This window comes from Micropterus dolomieu, linkage group LG12 (assembly GCF_021292245.1).
Source record: "Micropterus dolomieu isolate WLL.071019.BEF.003 ecotype Adirondacks linkage group LG12, ASM2129224v1, whole genome shotgun sequence".
Taxonomy (NCBI): domain Eukaryota; kingdom Metazoa; phylum Chordata; class Actinopteri; order Centrarchiformes; family Centrarchidae; genus Micropterus; species Micropterus dolomieu.
In genome coordinates, this window is record NC_060161.1 from 18,338,809 (window position 1) to 18,363,412 (window position 24,604).

Here is a 24,604-nt window from a genome sequence, read left to right on the forward strand (position 1 = left end):
TACATTACAGTGAGTGGCCGCATTACCTATTGTCTCATGCGCACAGTTTTATTTAGAGCAATTACAGAAGAAACTTGTGCATAGCATCCATTAGGTATGACAGCAGGAGATGTCAAGGCACTATTCATCATTCTAAGTGGTAAGGCATGATAAGGCCTTTCTAATCCAATTCTGATTAACAGGGAAAAGATTGTCCTTCGAGGAGAAGCAGCCTGGATGATGGCATCGGCAGCCAAAGCTGGAGCAACTCTGAACCCTCAGGTAGCAACTTTATCTCTGTTACTGCCAGTCATATTTTAGGATTTGCCCCTAAGCTAACCTGTAAACCTATGTTATATTCGGTACAACATACATTTAAACCACAAATTGTGTCAATATTTGTGTGAATATTTCATCCAAAACTCAAAATTCTGTCAGCGCCATATCAAACATCCTGTAAAAACTGTAAGTTACCTTAACACTGTACAGGTGCTGTAGCTCGGCACCATGTCAGCCTTCTTCAAAACAACAAAGATCCATTAGCTCACAGAATTTTTTTTCACCTTTTCAGTACCAAACCAATAGATACAATAGGAGTAGTAAAGGTAGCTGCTGGCCTTCAGATGCTGTTGAAATGTGAATCTACTGCTAGAGTGCACTTTAATGTCCTAGTTAAATGGTTGGCACAAATGGGAAAGTAGGTGTTTTAGTGATAGAGAAAGAATTTGAGTAGAGGATATGAAAAATGATGGACATTTTAACATAAAACTATGGTGAAGTATACTTTGAACATGATATTTCAGAAATGATGACAAATTCCCTGCCAATTAATGATGATCTTGATGAAAAGCTCCCCTCTGGTAGTATGTCTTTGATAGAGGGAGTTGACGCAGTACATCATCTGGTTAGTTGAGCTTTCTGTTCAGCACTACTGAGTGGCAGCCGATCCATGTCCAGTCTCTAGTGGCTGTCGTCCACTCTTCCAGAGATCGGTGGTCTTCCCTAGAAGCTTTGAGCCCAAGCATCCAGTTCCATAAGACGTAGCAGCAGGATTGGTCCATCAAATTGATCATCGCAAAAATGTAACAATGTGAAAGAGGTGGCTAACAGTGAGGGAATTTTGGACTTACATTTATGTGGCCTGAATCGCCACCACTCAAAAAAAAATGAATGCTGCTGTTTCTCCATGACTCCTGGATGTGTAAATAAGCAACAGTTTGATATGTCAAGGCTGTGTTCACCAATTTTTTTTTATGCTACGTCCAAATGGCCAAACGCTTCATACATGGGTTTTTTTTTCGGCTTTAGCTGTATTTTCCATGTTCAAATCATAGCCTATTTCCTTTCTCCAGTGTTGTAGAGTAATGTGGATTTTGACTGTTTAACACAGCTGATGAAAAAAGAATAATCCAACTCCTCTGAGATTCTCACCAGTCTTGTAGAATACCCTGAAATAAACAAATTGATGGATTAAAATGAAATAATTTCACGCTCAATATTACTGATTACTTGTGTTTAATGTCAGCTCAAATCCGTCCTGGAAAGCGTAGATCAATATTTACCATTTGACGTCCCCTCATTTATTTATTTAATCCTCATACAACTCATTAACCAATTGCTCACTGAAATTACAGAATGTGTTGGGCAAATGATCAAATCTTTACTGAATTGACCTTTACTACAGTTTTTCTGGATGGAATTGTAATCGAAGAAAGACGTGTAGAGGGACAGCAGAAAATGGAACACATATTTCCCAACTAAAACGTGTGATGCTGCTGATTTGATTTGTTTTGATCATTCCTAGCCTTGATCACGTAAACAAAGGTATCCATGCAAGACGTGATCAGAAGAAAAATCTCAGGTAGGCTCCAGTTTAGTATGCATGGAAACCCACACCTGCTCATGCCTTCAAAATGATTTTACACACGACGGTTAAATATAAGATGCCGTAAAAGTAACCATATTTCCACAAGTGACAGCACATTTCTCTTTATTAACACGCACACACACACACACACACACACCAGCAAACAGACAGAAACACACACACTTTCACAAATAATTCAGTCTGATGTGTGAAGCAGATCCATTTACTTCTTCATAAAGCACCAAGCCGTTGGTTGTTAAGCTGCAGTAATTATGTATGAGAGGTTCTGGATCAATAATGGATGCGGTGCGTTCTGCAACACTGTCCTGATTGATTCCCACTAAGACCCCAGCTTCAGAATGGATGAGGCAGGAGAATTATGTCCACTGATCTGTTTCAGTATGTTTAAAGGTCACAGCATCAGGTATGTGGCGATCTCAGTGCATTACATAGCAGTTTTTCAGTGTTTCACTTGAAAAGGAGTTTTAGTAAAGTTTCTCTGATATTGTATCAACATTTGGGTGTAGACATTTTGAAGGTTCTGCAGCCAGGAGCGGTGGCTGCTCATGAATTCTCTCTTATATCCCTCCAAGAAACAACTTCATCTGAAAGTATGAAGGAAACATTAAACGAGGGGTAGAAGTATGGACAAAATACAAACGTCTGTTTGTGTGTGTGTGCAGTTTTACCATCCTTTGGAGGTTGTCTTGTGAGTAATTTGGTGGCTGTTTGTCCGGCAGACTTGACAGCTGTGGGTCATCTTGTGAGGCGCCACGTCCCTGAGGCAGTCTTCTTGGAGAGCATCGGCCAGGAGATCACCTACATACTGCCTTACGGTGGAGCCAGAGATGGGACCTTTGCCCTGCTCTTCCAAGAGCTCGACCTGGCAATGGCTGACCTCGGCCTGACGAGCTACGGCATCTCTGACACCACGCTGGAGGAGGTACACTAAGCGCAGAATTGACAACCTAGCTAGAGATATAAACTTGCACACGTACTGTATAGAGAGACTGCCTACATATACACAATAACATAAAAGTATTAGACATAAGACATCTTCTTTTCTCCTCCTTCCTCTAATACTTTTTGTCTGTAAGTAATCTGTCTCATAATGCAGGAAACGCAAATAACAAAAATTGTAGCACTATGACAAGCAACTTTACATTTCATAACCAATAACTATGAGTTCTGGATTATTTCCTCTGGATTATTTAGCATCAGCATCCAGAAATTTCAAGTTGGTTTTCACTTTGATAGTTAGATGCCTATTTCAAATGTATGCAAGGTTACAGGACTTTCACCAGAATATTTTAATTTAAATGTAAAACTGCTATCCTCATAATCCAATCCTTTTCTCTGTAAGTATTGGCCCAGTCTAGTAGTAGTTGCCGTAGTGCTGTCATTGTTTTCTTTACACATACAGTACATGGTCTTATTTCTCCCAAACAAATGACTCACACAGTTTGTTTGGCATCCAGACGAGTCTCGGATCATAAAGCTGAGTGACTGTTAATGCTCTCCCTGTAACTCTGACATGTATCAGACACTCATGGCCTGCAGGCAATGTAAATAATTCCTTTTGAATTCCAAACATTCAGACACAACCAGGTTATTTCATCCGTCCATGTTTTCTTTTGAAGTCTAACTACTTTTCACTTGAAGTACGCATTGATTTTCCACATACGGCACTAATAAACACGGACCGATAGATGGGATGTTTCATGGAAGTTACTCATATAATAACGTTTATTCTGGTTTATGTTATGAATAGCTTTTTAAAAAAAATATTTTTGAGTGTTTTATGGTGTCAGGAGTTCTAGGTTATGTGTTTCTGGCTGATATAATTTACCACATAAAATCACATTCAGTACAAATTAGGACTTTGTAGGCTTTCCCAGAAGTGTGCAGAGACGTTTTAGAGGGCAGATGTTGAAACAGGGCTTAACACGCAGATCAGAATGAAATAAGTGAAGGCCACTTGGAAATATTTCAAAAATACGGAGATTTATTTATTTTGACATATGGCCTGAATTAATAAATGAAGTCAAGTAGGGTAGTTGGCAGGTGCTCAAGTAAAGGTTAGGGTCACTGTGAATACACAACCCTGATTCTAAGCAGTAACAGAACAACGATAATACATCCACTGCAGTATCGTTAGTTTACTGCAGTGGATGCACCCGTCCTACTGTACTGTGTACATGCTTAGAGTATAGTGTGACGGGAAACATGGTGTAGATTTTACAAGATACTACAGTCAAATATGATTTGTTCATTTTACAGATATTTCTAAAAGTGGCAGAGGATACAGGAGTGGATGCAGAAATACCAGGTAAGGTGACAATATGAATGTTAACGCACATATGGGGATAAACAGAATAATGTATTCCATCTCTTGGGAAAACACTCATGTAGCCTAATCCGAACCACACACACTGGTAAATGTTTGGTAATATGTATTTATGTAAAACATTTTACTTGTGATGAAAAAATACGTTTATGTCAATTGTACACAACAGTCTCAGATGCATCAAGTTAGCATATCTGCACACTAATTCCACTTCAAGCCATCTTTGACATCTTGATGGAAACAACAATTATGCTATTGATCCCCTTATCGTGTTGCAGAAACAAAACAATGGACCTCTCAATTCTCTGCTTTACTTATACATTTGGACTTACTTTGGGGCCAGAATCTGGCTGCCTTACAAGGCACTTCTGCTTTGTAATGGTGTTGCTTAATCGTACTTTTAGGTTGAATGCTAGGCAGCGCCATTTGTCAGCTGTAAAAGAAGTATGACAATGAAACGGTAAATGGATTGTACTTATAGAGCACCTTACTAGTCTTCCGACCACTCAAAGTGCTTTACAGTCCATGTCGCATTCACCTCATTCACACACTGATGGCAGTGGCTGCCATGCAAGGCGCCAATTGCTCTTCAGAAAGGACCTAATGCTAAATATTCATCCACTGAGCATTTTGGAGTTCAATATCTTGCCCAAGCACACTTTGACACGGAGACTGGGGATCCAACCACCAACCTTCTGATTAGTGGACGACCACTCTATCTCCTGAGCCACAGCTTTCATATTTAAGACAACTAACTTAACTCTTAAGAGGACATTTCATTTGTGCCCACACTGCAGGAATATCAGCCAGACAGAACAGAAAGAAACAAAGACACTGGAAAAAAAAAAAAGGATTTAATATCCTAAAAAACAAACTGAAATCAGAACACATTCTGAACATAGACTAACTGCATTAACGAAGAAGAACTATCACATGTTGAAACTAAACAACACGTGTATGACTTGCATACAAGCCAATATGCGTCACTTGTGTGGTCATTGGTTGGATAAATCTTCCTCCCTTATTTGCATCGTTTTTGTTTGTATCTATCGCCAAACAACTTTAATCTCAAAATCTGATTTCCTTACCTTCCTGGAACACCTGGCTTTGTGCTTTTACAGGGAATATTATGGCGTCTAGCAGGGCAAGTAGCTATTCTTATTGTTATTTATAACCCTAAATTGGGTCAGGCCCAAACAACATATCTTATTTGTATTCCCACAGCAACAAAGGAGCTGTTGGTGAGAGACTGCAAAAGAAGCTCCCGCGAATCCAAGCGAAACAGCATTGCCAGCGTCCACATTAAAACAGTCTCTGGAATGAATGGCAAGTCTACAAATTTATATAGTTATACAAGGCAGTTCAGTTTAACATTTCTGATTTTACTTAACAATCCAGAAAGTAGAGAGATTACTAATATTTATGGGTAATAAATGTACTATTATTCCGGATTGTTTCTTTCTGTTTCTCATGCAGAATTAAAGGAAAAATTCACACGTAAAGTGGAAGGTAGGTACTGTATTTTGTCCCAATCTTAGCTTTAGCCTTTCTACACACATTTTTTATTCTTCAGTTATTAACTTAATTTAGTTTGGCTTCAATTTGACTGTTTCACCTCAGTGGCCGTTTTGAAAAGAGGGCATAAACAAAAGCTTTGTCTTCAGAATAAGCCATTTTCAAACTGAATTTCCTTCCAATCCATACAACATTATCTAACCTGTCTCTTCACCTTTTCAATTTTACCCATATGAAACAAATTCACTTGCATAAAATTTCTTTCCTTGTGGAAATGGTTTTCAATCAGGACATGCTTTATTATCTTAATGACTACAGTGAAAAGATAGAGCTTTTTTTTTTTCTAACTATATTCTTGGTGAGTGTCAGACATAAAACCAAAGTGTCTGCAAAGCCCTTTTCCCTCCTGAAATAAATACCAAATACCATTTCCAAAACATGATACACAATATACTACACTGACTGAGCAAGTGCAGCTGGCAGGTTTAACACTTAAGTTATATTTGATTAGCCCATTAGCTGTGCTCAGCAGGTCTTTTACATATGCATATATGATAAATAACACGGTGGGTTAATGTCCACTCCAGACTTAACAAAGAACGCCAGTGTCAGTGGGAAGGGATCCACAGTCATCACCGGATGGAAGCTGATCAGGAGGCAGTTCCTGGCACTCTTTATCAAGCGCTTCCACAACGCCCGAAGGAGCCGCAAGGGACTCATTGCCCAGGTAATGGCCTCAGTCTGTCAAACTGATGTATTTAAGGGTTATACAAGGAGGGCTGCATAGGAGGATCGAGGTATGATTGTATGAAATACATGTTGGCTTTCAAAATCAGTTAATGACATATGACATATGATAGAGTAAGAGAGAAGTCATCCATCTTGATGGAGTCAATAGTTGTTTTTGAATTTAAGTTGTGGGAATAGAAATCGACACAGAAGGCAGGATATATGAAAGGAAAGAGTTTGAAAAATGTGATGAGCAGCACCCAGAATGATGTAACATGATGTCAGTAAACTGCACGGACAATAATCATCTTTACCTCCCAAGGGAGCCATGTGTTACACCAAAGAACACTCGAGGGACTGCAGAGGCTGAAGTTGGCATAAACATGAGTGTTTATTGCTGTGGTGGAGGAGATTTTACTCTTCAGTTTCTGATAAATCACTTTATGTGAGCAGAAACGTGTCCATACCTGTTTCAGCCCCAATAGGGCCGATATATCAGGTCTCTCACCTTTACACTTGGACACACAGTCATGCCTAGTGTGGCCAGGAAACTGTTAATACATTTGTGTGTAGAGTGAGTCGCCGAAAGGTGTTTTGTTGGCTTCAATTAGAGCACCATCAGTCTCACCTGATCGCTGTGATTGGCACCAGAAAGGCAAAGTGACACCCATGATTTGTTTTTCCTTCATTCTGCTGTGTGCTAATCATGTGTTTTCATTAACTATGTATTAAATGTGATCGCATAACAATTACAGCGTTGACAGATTGTTGTTAGCCTATTAAGTGTACGTCTATATTATTTTGCTCCTCATAAACATAATTTCAAAAGTCAAAACCAATAAACAGATGTAATTTAAAAAAGTCAAAACCAATTTCGGTAAGTAGCAATTTCGAAGTTCTAAAAAAGTGTGTTCTGACTTAAAGTGGGTTAACACACGCATACCACAACCCATCGAGATTCACAGTGTGTATGTAAATATCATATCAGTTATGACAGCTGCCATGATGCTGAAATAATCACAACTGAAAAATGACTGAAGTGCTGCTCATCATCTGCTCCAGTGTGCTGTCCTGTGTGTGTGAAAGGGAGAGAGAGATAGAGAGAGAGAACGATGTTTCACCTTTGTGAGGTGTACAGGTTCCTCTTGTAATTTGCTGCAGTACCAGTCCCCATTAGTCACTGTCAGTCTTGGACGTCCCTCTTTAGTGCGGACGTAGAGCAGGATAGAAGGATAAGTGTATGCGTGCGTACGTACAAGGGTGCACATTGTCTGCAAGGTGCACCTCTCCCTCTTTATTCATTTGGCTAAAGGCCCCCCCCCCCCCCCACCCCCCCACCTCACGTCAACAGCTCCCATTGTCAGCAGATATGATTGTGGGGTGAGGTAATCTCCTCGAATACAAGCGGTTAGGGGGAGTATAAAAAGGATTATGGCATGTAACACAAAAGGAGTGATTTATGGGAATGAAAGTTGGGGACAGGCGAGTCTTGGCAATGTCAGAATCCGGGAGAAGCGGTTATTGGTTATGTTGCAGTGGATGAGTTTCTGCTGTTTGGAGCTCAAACTCAACTGACTACAACGACAACCCTTTCAAGCTGCAGCAAGCTTGCCATTAAGCAGCAGTCGGTGTACATATTGCAGTTGCGAATATTTCTTTTGCTTTTTTTAATCTAAGAATCACCACAGCAAGGTTCATGATGTATTCATTTGCTGTATTTAAGTTTCTGTATTGTTTCTGTTCACTGCTGTGGATGTGATTTTGTCCATAGGAAATAATAAGCAAGGTGATGCTATTATCCACCGGTGCAGCAGTAAAGCTATTATTCACAAATGAAATTGGATAAACATAAATGTTTGTTGAGGAGACAAACTCAATCTAATGAGGCATTTGACTTTGCAGGAAATAGGACTCATCTTAATCGTGTTTTGGTGTTTATACCCACTTTGCATATAATCCTGTCCTCCTCTTAAAATCCCCGCCAAACTTGAGAATGCGATAAACTCATGCATTGTTCATGGGAGTGCTTTGGCTTTGAGAGCATAATGGCTCGCCGTTTTTTTTTTCCAGATCTCTCTCGATGGACGAAGTACCAGCTGTCACCTGCAATTACGGTCGAGGGAGAGAGAGAGAGAGGAGAGAGCAACAGAAAAAGAATAGTTCTTTCTTTTGCGGTCTGCCATTAAGCTTTTCAGTCTCATTGCTGCTCATTATCTGTCTTCAGAGCACATTTCCATGGCCATAGCTCCTTGCAGTAAATTTAGGATTTTTAATTGTAGCATCTTGAATTGACCTGGCAAATTGCATGCCCTACAATTAATCAAGTGTACGCAGACCTCCCCCTGCTGCTGAGTGCGCCCCAACCTACAAGTGATTAAACATTAAAGATAGCTTGCGTTTTTCCCACTGACCTTTTTGTCAGCTCTAACAATGAAATGAAAAGAGAATTACATGATGGAGAAAAGAGGATTGGATGGGGTTTGGGTGGGGGGTGTATTGTCTGTTTTTTTTAAACAAAATAACACAAAAGACAAGAAAATATCGAGAAAACTAATTATATCTGCGTGGCCAGATGACAGTGGCAGCGTTGGAAGTGTTTAATCAAACTTATAAAGCGTGCAGAAGAGCCCAAACAAGTTGGCGGGGAGCATATTAATGTGCACACGTTATTGCAGCGGCCCCACGTTATTGTTGATTGCATCAGTCATTTTGTAGCACGTAATGATGGTGAGGGGGATCCGGGAGGGGAATGATGAAATTGATCTCGCATTGAATCTTGTGCTGTCACGCTTACACACATTAATATGCGTTTGTATCAGCCATGCAGACTGCATGATAATGCCGCCCCCCCCCCCCCCCCCCCCCCCCCCCCCCCCCCTGCGTGTATAGGGCTCCAGCTATAATCTTATTACTCATAATTGTGTCACTGTATGTTGTAACATTACATTGGTCATAAAATTAACTGTTTATATAATCGAAACGACATACATGCCGCTCTGCTTGTGAGTTTTCAGATGTACAATGTCTCAGTAGGGACAGGGACACTTTTATTCGGTATTTTGACTTTACATTTGTCACCGTCCTCCTAGGTGGTCCTGCCTGCTGTTTTTGTGTGCATGTCTCTCATCTTCTCACTCATCGTCCCACCGTTCACTGAGTATCCGAGTCTGGAGCTGCAACCCTGGATGTACGGTCTGCCTCAAACCACCTTTTACAGGTAACCACATTATGATATTGGCTAGAAACATTTGTCAGTTATTACGGCATTTTAACCCAGTTCAGCACAGACGTTAATTTAGATGATTGTTGACAGCAATCTGTCAAATTTTATGAAAACAGTTCGCTCTATATTGCTATTACCCAGAAGCGACACGTTTCTTCCAGGGAAGAATCCTCTAGCAAATGATATTTGCTGTTATCAGAGGCAAAGTGTCTGTGTGTGTGAATAATTAGGAGATGAAGCGGGTAGTTATGGTAGCACAAGCAACAATAGCAAACCAGGCTGAGTAAATGAACAACAGGCTATAAGACACTTCCAAGACAGAAAGCCAAACATGTCACAGTACTGCTCACTGCTGTCTGATTGCCAGGAAATTTCTGCATTGCTGAGGTCATCAATCTGGACACTGTCCCTTCCTTGGCAGCAGCTTGCTATTCTGTCATTGAGAATAACAGACATACTTAGTGACAAGGCATGGCCTTGGTGGCTTGGCTGAGAACAAACTAGACTTATTGCAGAGGATGTAGACACATATCATAATAACAACACACAGATGGGCACCACTGTAAATGTTTTTTTTTTTAAAGAATCTCAGCTTTTTAAGGATAACAGTTAATAAAAACCCACTAAAGATGAGACATATATCACTATTTTCATGTGCACGTTTACTTTTATGACACTACTGGTAAAATCTCTCCATTCACACCAGTACACTCAAAATTGCTGCAACATGCTCTATCCTATCAAAAGTGCTGTAAAAATGCCAGTTGAATTCTAATAAAAATGCCAATTAAAATCTAATATGCATCACTGGTTACAGCATCTATCCAAACCATCAAACTAATCTTGGCGGTGTATTCATAATCTGTTCTTGTGACATGAAGCTGTCGCTGCTTATCTACCCTGCAGGTATTTCACCCTGGCAGCACTTTGTAGAAATTCACTTTGAAGATATCAAGACACAAATAACTGTAACCTGAAACTGGTTTATTTAAGATACAATCTTAGTTGTTGGTCAGAGTGAGACGCTACTCTTTTTGTTTGTTGACGTATTTATACACTTTAGTTTGATTTGATCTAACATAATAATAATAATAATATTCTGTTTCAGAAACTCAGACCAAAAACTTATATCTTACCATTGTCTGCCTTCATCATGGTGGTAATGCTTTGCTTAGTTTTAAAGTAGAATTGCCCAGTCATAATGCTTTTATAGTCATAACACTTTCATGTATTTGATTATATCCACACAGTACCAGCCGACAACATCGACAACTAATAGTTTTGGCCTCATATATACATATTAACTCATATCAACTCATTGAGGAAACCGGTGCTATGAACTTTAATTGTGTCCCTTCACAAACATTTTAATAAAGGGAGGGGGGACTGGTCTTGATGCTGAAGCTAGAATCTTAAAACAGTTCACTACACTTGGGACTTTATTGCATTAAAGAAGATTTTCGGTACATTTTGTTCCTGAAACAGGACATGCTTTTTAAAGTAGTCCAAAAGTATAATGCTGTGCTTTCCTTCCAGGCTTTAACTCAGCATTCATGCCGACAATGCAACTGAAACCTTTAAATGCAATATTCCCTTCAGTACTGAAACATACGCACACATTCAGTCTGTCTGCACCTCTCCGTGTTCAAAATAGCATGTCTCTCTCCATGGTGCTGAAACATCAAAACATAATCCATTTTCTCTTACTACTTCTACCTCTTTTATAAATTCCTCTGTCACCACTTCCAGGTGTACATGGAGTAGTCATTAGTGCTTAGCAGCAACCATCTAGTAGGGCAACAGCCACACACTATCAAAAACTCAGAAACCAGTTACACACAACGTACCTAGATTATCTGGCAACACCCTAGAAGACACATAGCTATCCATAAAAGATACTTTCAGTGTATTGGCACAACCTTGCCATGTGTTGTCATGAGACTGACAAGGCTCTTTCATGATACTGTGGTAATATATCTCCTTTGCAGCTTGTCCTGACTCTGAACACTTGATGGTGCTTTTCTTATTAGAATAACAGACCAGTATATATTCTCTTCTTTATGTCAACACAATGCAGCATGTGACAAGTGAGGGGAAGAAACTGGCTCAAGATCTGGGCTTGAAGATTCATTCATGGGCTTTGTCACATGGTCTCTGGCAAAGTGGCAAAACTTGAACTGCACATTAAATTTTCTCTGGAATGCCTGGGAACAATTCTTGTGCTATACATTTTAAAAACAGTGCTCTTAATTTCTCTGACCACTCATTAAATGTTGTCTTTTCTCCTGAGTGACTTTGCACAAACATCCTGCTTCATGATGACTGTGGGATTAAAACGAGTGTGCCTTTTCGTCTTAAAAGTTCATTCAGAGGAGCATTGCAGTACTGTATACATCATATATTCCAATGATCCATTTTAGATTTAGAGTGATTGAAGATAGTGGTTGATCTTGAAGTTCAAGGGGCTTTGAACCCTGCTCACTGGTGTATAATGTATAACTGTAAAATGTGAATTAGTTATCCACTGTATTTTTGGCTTTTGGTTTAAATTGCTTTTTAGAAATTGCAATGAAATGTTACAATGTGGCAAGTAATATTTACACTCCAAATAATAGATCAAGGACACTCTTTGGTTTCATATTCTCCACAAGGGTTATTCCTATAATATAATGTAGCCTTCATTTGATTTTCTTCTAATATTTTCTCAGTTCTTACTCTGATGATGTTTCATTATGACTAGGTGAGCTATTCATTAGTTCCACTGTTTCTGTGTATATGCACAAGTCTTCATTTCAGAACTGTTCAATAGTTTTATTATCTTGAATAACGTGGTAACCCAGCCATTGTTAATTGCAAAACAGATGGCTGCACATAATCCATTTTTACAATTGAACCACTTCAATTGCACTCACTGGTGGCCAAGGAAATGACTGTATGACCTTCATGGAGACGCCTCTAAATGAGACAATGAACACTGTATTAATCCAAATGGTTGGCTGGGCTGCGGCCACTGCTGGCAGAAAGCCATCACGATGGTCTTTATGAAACACTGTGTTTTAACTCCCCCGGTACCCTTAAGATAAAGGGCAGAATGTGTGTGGTTAGTAATGAGAATGGAATTGGAAGATTGTTTAACTGAGACACAGGGCTTCGATATGTACAGGACACTCAGATGATAATGAAATGCCGTGAAGAGCCTATACTGTACACAGACCCTTGAATAGAATCATATCGGTCTCTGCATTCACAAGAATGCACACCAGGACAGAGCTGGACTCTGTAGAGGAAAAGTGCACGTCACCGTACAGTCAATGTTGTTTTGGGAATTCGTGTTTTGAGTCTTGGGCGAATGAAAAGAGTTAGTGAACTCAATAATTGCTCTCTCGCTTTTTATTAAGGTAACCCCAGTCTGAGTGCAGCATTGCTGTTGTATATTTACTTGACATGCGCCGCATCCTATTCCCTGGTGTTTTACATTTCCTTTCATGCCTTCTTGGATGTCAAGATATGTTTAAGATTAATGACCATCTAAACTCCTGTGCTTTGCCAGTGCGGAAGAAAGATTAGACAATTTATAAAATCTTAATCAATTGTGACGGGAGACAGGAAAGAAAACGTGTAAAAATCCTAATAGGTTTCAGACATTTCATCGTATTCTAAACATAGTGACGGAATTCAGAGGTTTTTGTTACAAATCTCAAATATCAGAATATCTTTGCTGTTCAATGTGACACCAGTCAAACCAACAATAGAGGTTAAAAGTCAGACTCAGCTTGCTCTGCTTCACCACAATGTCAACTCAGCTCTTTTTGTTCGTTGTCAGTCTTCCCTGCAATGTGATATTATCAAGGCTGCACAGTGTAGCAAATAACCTAGGTCTGCCTGCCTTCTATGCCAATATGTAGTGAATACATATTAAAGCAGCAGCAATTTAATTAATATTCTCCACCACTAACATACAGTTAAAATGTAGCTCAGTTTTAAACTAAGTCCTGTCTCTTGATCAGTCAAGAGGTAGTGCACAAATTAGCTTTGTGAGGTAAAAGGGAATGTGTACGTAAATTGACTGAAAGTAAATCACATAAAACGAAGAGCAATGACTTTATACGAGAAACATTTATTACACACACAACTAATAACTACTAGACAAACAGATGAATAGATAAATGCGGCCATGTTAGGAATCCAGCAATGAATAATTGATATATCATTGAGGACCAGAGTGATCCGATAAGTGGATAACTTTAGCATTGGCCGGTGAGATCACTTTTATGCACTGTTCAGCTACTGAGAGGTTATTTAGATGAGTGAAATATTTACGTTTCCAAATCATGAGTATTGAATGGAGAGCCTTTGTGATCTAAAGCTTATACTAAATTATCTTCAGTAATAAGAATCTAGCATAAACCCCGATATCACAAGAAAGGTATTTTGTTTGATGCAGTTTGAACCTCTCATGTTTGAAAACTTGGCCTCATCAGTTTCTGAAAGACACTAAACACATATTGTGTGAATAATAGAATTATCCACTTTGCAATAAGTATCTGAAGTAGTAGACTGTTAATCTAGATCAAAGATTACATCTTTGATCATTATGACAGATACACTTCTCCCTATGCGTACATATACTTATAACAGGAAATGAGAAAGGCAAATAAAATCAATTCACGTCAGTATTAATACATTGCCCATATTCTTGGGATCACAGGAATGTCTTTGTCTTCCTCTTCTCTCCCGAGAACGGTAACAAGAGGGGTGAAGTAGCAGCCCAGACCAGGCACAAATCACACCACTCTTTTTTCTGTATTAGTGGACATGTGTACCTACTTCTGGATGGTTCGGTCCCTGAATCAAAATCAGCATGTGGAAGTAAATTGTAGCAGATCTAGGCTACGTAAAATTTTAATACAGTTATGAAAATTAATATTTTCGGGATTATTAATTTATGCCTCGAAATTAGGAGCACCACCTTAAAGATTTGCTTGTCCGCCCAAGGCTTTAGGTCCTTGAGTATGGCCTGAGAATTACACGAATTTCTGGTAATTCATTAGTTGTTACTGGTTCAGTTATTCTGAAATCGTAAACTCTAGTCAATCAGTCAATCTCAAATCTGAGGATGAGTTCTATGTATAGGGACTCTAGATTCTTAATAACACACACACAACATCACTGTGCTCAAGGTGAATTTATTAACTAACAAAAGAGTACAATAGTGGGTAAATGTGGTAATATTACAGGGACAGCAATATGACAACCAGGAGGTAATGAACAGAGTAGCCTATGTAAGGCTCGATTAAATTTCAGTTTATATTGTAGAGGGAGAGAATTCTACGAGTATGAGGGAACGAATGACCGAAATTAGGTTGCAGATTTAGTTTGACTAATCTAGGGGTTTATTAACGGTGGATGGAGCCAACTAGAGAACACCAACGAGTCACAGAGTGTGGTTTGTTTTGCCCTACCGTTGCCGCAGGTCCCGTAGCAAGGCTCGACTGCCGGTTGGCTCGTTGAGTTGGTTCTGGCCCGACCCCAGTGGCGTTTTCGAGTTGAGTATGAAACCGGTGGATTTGTTCCGGAGTCCTTTGTGGGAAGCGCTTGCAGCAACAGGCCGTCAGCCAAGGCTTTTACTCTGATCTCAGTTTGTTTGGTGTCAATATAGCGGAAGCCACTCCGGGTTCTGTCGTCAGAGCCGTGGTTTCATTCATTCAAGGCCATAAATGAAGGCTTCTGAGTTTCTGGTCCAAAGTTGTTCAAAACGATCATCAGAGGTTGCAACAACAAAATCAAATAAACTCACACATTCGCCGTAGGTTCGCGAGGCCTCGGGAATATAGGCTATTTAATGTTGCTGAGATTAAACAGGCAGCTCCAAACAAAAATAAAAAATCAAATCTCCCGCTAAGAAAATTGGGATTCAGGTTGGTAGCTTTCTCAGCACGGCTGAAGGAAATTTAATTCCAAAACGAAAAAACATGGAAGTTAAGAGAGCGTATATGTTTAGTTTCAAGAGAGTTTTAGAAGAAGAGCTTTTTTTTTAGAAGAGAAGAGAAAAACAAAAAGCAAGGCCTTTTATTTGACTTCATTAGGTAGTGGTGACGTCAATTTGGGAGAGGGTCTCGAGGGAAGTCCCCCAAAGGTGTTAACTTTTTGGGATAAAGAAATATACATTGCACGTATTTCCCTTTTAATCTCTCTCTCTCCACAATATTGACATTTGGAAAAATACTCAGTTCTAAACATTCGGATAAAGACAGTTAAAACAAGGCTAAACACTATGGAAAAAGGTTATAATGGTTATATAAAACGTAACAACGCTTAATTACATGTCGTCAGTATACTTGCTGGTTACTGGTTTTAACTCAAGAGACCATTTACTGTAGATGTAAGCGTGGCAGCAAAATTTCGTTTATGCAATTACATGGTTATAGGTAGGCCTACTTAGCGATCATTGTCAGTGTAAGCCGAGTTTTAAACACTTGCGTGTTATACTTTCCTGTCCCCTTGGTGGCGCTCGGGTCACACGAGAAAACAGTAGACATTCCACTTTAACTGAGAGGCTGGTGATACACACGAGCGTATCCATGGATATTTTAGTATGAAATTGTATATGAAACATTTAACTAAAGCATTAGTTAATACTGAACAGACAGTGATTACTAGGGAGTAACAGGGAAACATCACTAAAGGATAACAACAGGGTCATTACTTACTAAACTCAGAGGCAAACGCCGCTGCTCACTTAGCAAGGTTATTATTTAAACAGAACAAACACAGTTATAATGGATGGAACCTTGCTTGGTTCGAGAAACAGGGGTTGTTATGGTCTCTTTTCTTTGCATTCCTGGCTTATCGCATCGGCTATCAGAGAATGAAATGGTGATTTATGGCTCAGCCGTTCTGTGGAGAGAAAAGAGTCAGGTTGAGGCCGGAGGTGACCTGTGGGAGGGAGGAAGGGGTCAGATTGCCCCTTTTCCTGTCCTGTTGACTGTCTTTTAGTGACACCTTTACGGCTAGAAAGGTTCACTAAGGCTCTTTGAATACATAATCCTTAAGCGATGCATTGTCTGATTGAGTCTCTGCCGGTCCTTACCAAACACCAGGCGATGTCGCTGGTTTTTACATGTGAAAAGGTCAACTCTCGGGGAGGGAAACTTCCCTCCCTCTTTTGACACCATCTGACCTTCTTTGAAGTGCATCTGGTTGAGTTCACAACAAAATCTTCCCATTCTTCAGATAACACTAATTTAACATGGTGGATCAATTAATTTACATTTGACTCTGAATTGCAAAGTTGGTATCTTTTGTTCCCTGTATTGGTCATTGATGAAGTCCAGATCCTCCTAAGGATGGATTAGTGAGAATCATAAATTCACCCACAACACATTATAACAATTGTTATAATCACTGACAAACATGCACTAGGCGCTATAGCAAAGTTCATAACGTATTATGACCTTTTGATTTAATGTTTTTTAACTAATAGTAATACCAGTTTATATCAATGTGCGGCAAGAATCTCCGACCATGTTCCATAACACATAACCATCGACTCTGCCTCGTTATGAATACACTTTAGTCACAATTTACAATTAGTGATATAAAATGGAATATTAGCTTATAGTAATGTTTAATGTTATATAGCACGTCTTTGTTTGCTTTAAGTAAAGTGTTAAAATGTCCATCCCTGTATAATATATTACAGATGGCCATAATACCATATGAACTAAGTATGTATATATATATATATATATATAAAAGACCTTATAACACGTAATTGTTTGCTTTAAGTAAAGTGACACATTTTGCGCAGGAAAACAACTTTTATTTATGTTTCTTCACTTTATGAACAATCTGTATGGATTTTGAACATTTTGCAGTTTAGCACAAAAACACAACATAATTACATCAAGGAAACTCATTGTCGAGGTGGTGAAAGATCGCTTAATAGAAGACCTGTTGTCGACCAGAACATCATGTAATAATAATAATAATGATAATAATAATCTTTATTTGTAGAGCACTTTTCAAAAACAAGTTACAAAGTGCTTTAACAAGTGTAAAGACAATAATACCCAAAAGACAATAATACAAAAAAACAATACAAGATAAAAGCAAGAAAACACTGAAAAGACCAAAATACACGTTTAAGATAAATATAAAATAAATAAAATAGAATAAAATAAAAGGGATAAAATAAAGTCAAATAAGATCGGGAAAGGCTCTCCTATAAAAGTATGTTTTAAGAAGGGACTTAAAAGAGTTCACTGACTCAGCCGACCTGATTTCCTCGGGCAGTATAGCCTGTATAGCCTGTTCCAGAGCCTCGGGGCCCTGACAGCAAACGCTCTGTCCCCTTTAGTTTTCAGTCGAGACTCTGGAACAGACAACAGACCTCTGCCCGAGGATCTCAAGGTACGTGCTGGTGTGTATGGAACTAAAAGTTCAGAAATATAACAAGGCGAGAGGCCATGAAGAGCTTTAAAAGTGAACAATAAAATTTTAAAGTAAATTCTAAAACATACTGGGAGCCAGTGTAATGAAGCTAACACAGGGGCAATGTGGTCATATTTCTTTGTTCTGGTTAAAAGCCTGGCAGCTGAGTTCTGGACAGTCTGGAGTCAATCCGTAGATTTTTGGGTTAAACAAGTGAAAAGGCTGTTGCAATAATCCAGGCATTATGAGATGAAGGCGTGTAAAATGGTCTCCGTGTCCTTAAAAGTTAACATAGATCGAATTTTTGCTATATAAGTTGATAAAAACATGATTGAACAAGCTTTGTGGTGTGCTGCTCGAAATTTAAATTACTATCAAACCAAACACCAAGGTTCTTTGCCACAGGCTTAATGTGATTTACTAGGGAACCAGCAGATGGCAGTATTTGTTTTGCCATCTGCTGGGACCTGATGACCAGGATTTCTGTTTTGTCTGAGTTCAGCTGGAGGAAATTATTTGACATCCATTTTTTTACTTCACGAAGGCAGTTGTTAAGTGAACTCAGCATTCATACATTTGTGTGTCATCAGCATAAATATTAAAAGAAATACCATGTTTATGGATAATATGTCCAAGGGGAAGCAGATACAAGGAAAACAAAATGGGTCCTAAGACCAACCCCTGAGGCACACCATATTTAACTGGACAGAACGAGGAGACATAGTTGTTCACAGACACGCAAAACTTCCTATTTGACAGGTAGGATGAAAATCATTCTAGGGCAGTACCAGAGATCCCCACCCAGTGCCTCAGTCTGTCTAACATGATGTTGTGATCAATGGTGTCAAAAGCAGCGCTAAGGTCCAGGAGTACCAGGACTGAGCACATGCCTTCATCAGCAGACATTAAAAGTCATTGGTGACTTTAAGCAGGGCAGTCTCAGTGCTGTGGTATTTCCTGAAACCAGACTGAAACTTTTCTAATAATTTGTTATTTTCCAGTACAGTGAACAATTGTTTGGACACAATTCTTTCTAAAAGTTTTGCAATAAAAGGGAGTTTTGAAATTGGTCTAAAATTTTGTGGGAGGGAGGGATACAAACCAGGTTTCTTTAAAAGTGGGTTCACGCAAGCCGTTTATAATAATCAGGGACACAACCAGTAGATAAGGAGCTGTTGAAAACAGAGATCAAATGGGGCCCAACAGAATCCATTACTTTCAGTAAAAACTTTGTAGGTATTACATCAAGTGGGCTGGAGGACACTCTCATTTGTGATACTGTTTTTAAAAGCTCAGACAGTAAGAAGAGGCTCAGATGTTTTCTCAGATGAAAGGCGAGCCTATGGACAGGCCCTAACAGATGCAGTGGACAATTAAAGACAACCGCTTCACAAAACGTATTAAAGGACATTTAAAAGTAATTGAATGGGAATACTGTTTGGGCAGTAGGGATGAGAATCTCTTGGCACCTCACGACTATTTGATTACGATTCAGAGGGCGGCGATCCATTTTGATGCATCTTTTTTTTCTATGTGAGTTCTGGATAATTACTAAGAATTTCATTTGCACATTAAAATCTAAAAGAAACGTCTCCTCAATTGCTTAAAAGGACTAGTTTACATCCCTGATTTACTTTACTAGCCTCAGCTCCTTCTGGTCACCAGTGTCCTTCCTTTAACAATCAGTTGTCAGACTCCTCTGAAAAGCTAAGCTTAAATCTGATGTTCTCATTCCTCGACAAGTTAGGTAGTAATGACACACTAATTCAGCTACATTGCAACCAAAAATGTGCTTTACAGGGGACATGTTTGCTAGCGCTAACCGCCTTCATATTTTCAGCAGTTGCGGAAACAACAGACTTAAGACCGTCTGTGACCTACACTGCACATGTTCTGCCAGACTGACAACTAAGTAACTTCCTCCGCTAACTTTTACCGTCACGTTCTGCCGCTCACCTCTCTCATTCATAATCCTTACAGTTATAAAAAGGTGATTGCATTCCTCTGACTTCATGTGTTCTATGCACCATCTTAAGTTAAGAAAACAACAATGTTAACATCAGTGTAGGTGTTGATGTTTGTTTGTTTACTGTTTTATTCTTCTCTATTTTTCTCCCGCTTCCGGGCTTCCCCCGGTAACCCCTGTGTTTCACGTCATACCGCTATGAACTGTGGCCAATTCCCTCAGCCAAAGTTTGCAGAAATGCGGACTTACGAAAAGGGTCTATAAAGGGCTCAAAATGTCCGCGAGAGAGCCCTCGCGCACTTGACGGTTCAACAGTGGGACAGCCCTAATGGACTTCCCGGGAACGCGCCTCAATGTCTGTGAGTCTGAGAGGGGGGAAATTGGGATTGGGCCTGTTACTGGTCTGAGACCAGTGTTGCCCCTGTATTCGACGGAATGTGCAAATCTCGGCAAGTGGCCTGCAAAATCTGTTCTGCCGGATTATGCATCCACCTCTTTAGGTCCTTTTCAGACACTTTGCTGAGCTCATTGATTAAATGCGGTTATCACCACATATATTTACTGAATCTCAAGGAATGGTACTTCTATTAAGTTTATTAAAATATTAAATACTCTAAACATTCATAAAATATATACTTCGAATCATTTATCACCATTGATGAACCCCACAAAGAATATTATAGCGTTTAAAAGCAGTATTTGGAGGTGCATGCAATTCTCGGCAGGCAGGCAAAACTCGGCATAACACAGGACCTTTATATACAGTCAATGTGCCGGAAGAATGACCACGCTACTAAAATTTCACACGCTCATCAGTATGACCGCGACACTATTGATTTTCACTGGCACACCGTGCAGCAACACTTATCGCTGTTTTGGCTTCCTGTGTGTGCAAAGCCAGTGTGTGTGCCAGCGAGAGACAGAGAGCGACAGAACGGGGACAACGTGATGGTGAAAGTTAGCAGAGGAAAATATTTAAATTTCTTAGTAAGTTGTCAGTCTGGCAGAACATGTGCAGTGTAGGTCACAGTGTGTCCCTTAAGTCTGTATCTTATCTGCCCTTTAAAGCACTTTGTTCTATTTTTTGGCTGCAATGTAACGTTAGCTAAATTAGTAATTTCTCATTACTACCTAACTTGTCGAGGAATGAGAACATCAGGTTCAAGCTAAACTGGTGTCCAGTTCACATACTGTACATCCTGATAGTTAAATTATATTTTAGTTTTCAGAGGAGTCTGACAGCTGATTGTTAAAGGAAGGACACTGGTGACCAGGAGGAGCTGAGGCTAGTAAAGTAAATCAGGGATGTAAAGTAGTCCTTTTAACCAATTGAGGAGACGTTTCTTTAGGATTTTAATGTGCAAATGAAATTCTTAGTAATTATCCAGAACTCACATAGAAAAAAAAGATGCATCAAAATAGATCGCCGCCCTCTGAATCGTAATCAAATACTCGTGAGGTGCCAAGAGATTCTCATCCCTACTGCCCAAACAGTATTCCCATTAAATTACTTTTAAACGTCCTTTGATACGTTTTGTGAAGCGGTTGTCTTTAATTGTCCACTGCATGTGTTAGGGCCTGTCCATAGGCTCGCCTTTCATCTGTGAAAACATCTGAGCCTCTTCTTGCATGATGTTATGGTTGGCAACAGGTCTTCTCTTGAGCGATCTTTCACCACCCAGAGAAAGAGTTTCCTTGATGTAATTAGGGTTCATACCTCGTAGCTCAAATTCCCGTGAGCTGGAATGAGGGAGAAACATGAAACTTGGGGGAATAACTGGAAATGCTCATCAGCTTCCATAGAAATATGAACCCAATCGGCCACACACATTTTTGACATCTCCTCCTAGATGGTAGCTCCGATTGCCACCAAATTTTCAGTGAATCATCATTGGATCAAGCCTATTAAAAATTTAATAAAGCTTGTCGATATCTGAATTACTTTTCAAGATATGGACCAATGAACTTTGCAAGGGGCGTGGCTCTGGACATAAATGACCACAAATCAGCAACCGTAGGGCCGATCATCACAAAACTCACAGGATATGTTCAGATAGGTACCCCGGATATACCTGGACAGTATGATGTACATACGTCCCTAGGGGGCGCTACAAGCGCAATTCTTAATACTGTACATATGGGCCAGACAGTGTGTCTCCATCCTGCCTGAAAATCTGTGCGGACCAGCTGGCCCCCATTTTCACACAGATCTTTCAACAGTTCACTGGAGCTGTGTGAAGTTCTCTCCTGCTTCAAATGATCCACAATCATCCCGGTCCCCCAAAAACCCTCCATCTCTGGATAAAATGACCACAGGCCTGTCGATCTGACATCTGTTGTCATGAAGTCCTTTGAAAGACTGGTGTTGGCCCACCTGAAGGACATTACAGGCCCCCTGCTGGAACCCATTCAGTTTGCCTACAGGGCTAACAGGTCAGTGGATGATGCTGTCAACTTGGGACTGCATTACATCCTGCAACACCTCGACTCTCCAGGGACACATGCAGGGATTCTGTTCGTGGACTTGAGCTCGGCGTTCAACACCATCATCTCAGAAATCCTCAGCACCAAACTCACCCAGCTCACTGTGCCAGCCTCCACCTGTCAGTGGATCACAAACTCAGTCAGGAGACTGACAGGAGTCAGCAGGTGAGGCTGGAGAACATCACATCCAGCACCCAGACTATTAGCACTGGTGCTCCCCAGGGGTGAGTGCTCTCCCCACTGCTCTTCTCCCTCTACACCAACGACTGCACCTCAGGAGACCCATCTGTCAAACTCCTGAAGTTCGCTGATGACACAACGGTCATCGGCCTCATCTGGGACGGTGACGAGTCGGCTTACAGACGGGAGGTTGATCAGCTGGCTCTCTGGTGCGGTCACAACAGCCTGGAGCTTAACACACTCAAAACTGTGGAGATGATCGAGGCCTTCAGGAGGAGCCCCCCCCACTCTGCCCCCTCTGTCTCTAATCAGCCACCTGTTTACTGGTTAGCAATTATTATTTATTCATCATTCTCTATCTCAGTGCTGCTCACACTTTTCATACTGCTATATTGTCATATTGTATATACTGTTTACCAAACCCACCTACCTCAAGTACATAACACCTGCACATAATACTTATTCAATCCAGCATCCTTTGCACTATGCTCCATCGCACTGTGTACATGTATTCATGAATGTGTACCTGTATATCACATCCACCTCGAACATGTACATAATAATGGTAATAATAATTTACTCCTGCATCCTTTGCACTCTGCTTATTGCACTATTGTCTCAGTCTTTCTTTATTGTTGTTGTTTATAGTGTGCATATATGTGTTCTCTATACTGTAGCCTGCGTTTGATTTTATTATTGTATTATTGTATAAGTAAGTGCATGGTGAGCAATGTACAATCCAGAGTCAAATTCGTTGTATGTGCACACATACCTGGCAAATAAAGCTCTGATATTATGTCATTCATGTTTTAAAAAGTTTAAATGTCTTAGCAGCATGTAGGTGTTGTCATATCAGGCTCTGTCACTTTAAGAGGGTAACCTCTGACCCTGAGCTGTGACCGACGGGCAGGGAGCAGAGCTACGAGTCAGCCTGCTGCTTCCAGCGTGTGTTTTTCTCTGGAGGTAACTTAACCACAAGCTGCAGCAGACAGAAAGGTGTAATTTAATAATTATACAAACAGTCAGTAGCCTGGCTGGTTTATAATAAATTTGTCACTCTGCTACACAGTTTTGTGTACTTTACTGTCTGAGAGCCGTGCTAGTCTGCAGATAGCAACAGGTTAGCAACATCGCTAACAGCAGTTAAACGGACACTGTCTCACTGACTGGCTTTGAGGGAGACCATCCTGTACCTGTCTTCATCTTCATCTTTCTGAGAGGATTGCAAAACATGACACCAGCGGGAGTTATCTGGACGATGCTGTGAAACTGAGCTTACTTTAAAGGGTTAAACATGGCTGCCGAACAAACAGGTGGAGGAAACCGCTATGAGTGCAGTGATGGTCTGATCGTAATGTTTATTAAACTCTGTGGAAAATGTTAAACATCACTGCGGGGCCGCAACGAGTCTGCGGGCTCTCTGAAAAACTTCAGTCCTCCAGAAGTTTGGCCAGAGGAAAAGCAGCCGCTGCGCCTCTCTGCTGAAGTGAGCCTGCTTTGGTGAGTGAAGCATCGTTAATCAACGTGACTGTGTGCTGCTGCTCCGTGTATGGGACAAACTGTTGTGCTGGATCGGTTGATACTAGGCTATGGATTGCGCTTGTTGTCATGTAGCCGCTTTCATGCTGCTTTATTATCCGCGATTATTACGCCAATATGGCGGCTGGCTGCGCTGGATGAAAGGTAAGGAGCCAGGAGTATAAACGGTCTCTGTCTGTTTCTGTCTCTCTGTCTCTCTCTGTATCTCTGTCTCTGTTTCTCTGTCTGTCTCTGTCTCTGTCTGTTTCTGTCTCTCTGTCTCTGTCTCTGTCTCTCTCTGTCTCTGTCTCTGTCTCTCTCGCTCTGTCTCTGTCTCTCTCTGTCTCTGTCTCTGTCTCTCTC

The 24,604-nt window shown here is 40.3% G+C and overlaps 1 protein-coding gene across 9 annotated transcripts in view; it reads left to right on the plus strand.

Moving 5' to 3' along the window:
• Positions 1-24,604, plus strand: part of LOC123980590 (phospholipid-transporting ATPase ABCA1-like) — a 202,869-nt gene that overhangs the window by 108,867 nt on the left and 69,398 nt on the right. For all 9 annotated transcript variants that reach the window (XM_046065044.1, XM_046065046.1, XM_046065045.1 and 6 more), the window contains 7 exons: positions 183-261; positions 2,587-2,789; positions 4,127-4,175; positions 5,418-5,519; positions 5,670-5,702; positions 6,296-6,435; positions 9,527-9,654. In XM_046065044.1, the coding sequence (XP_045921000.1) occupies positions 183-261; positions 2,587-2,789; positions 4,127-4,175; positions 5,418-5,519; positions 5,670-5,702; positions 6,296-6,435; positions 9,527-9,654 (734 nt within the window). The remainder of the gene's footprint in view (positions 1-182; positions 262-2,586; positions 2,790-4,126; positions 4,176-5,417; positions 5,520-5,669; positions 5,703-6,295; positions 6,436-9,526; positions 9,655-24,604) is intronic.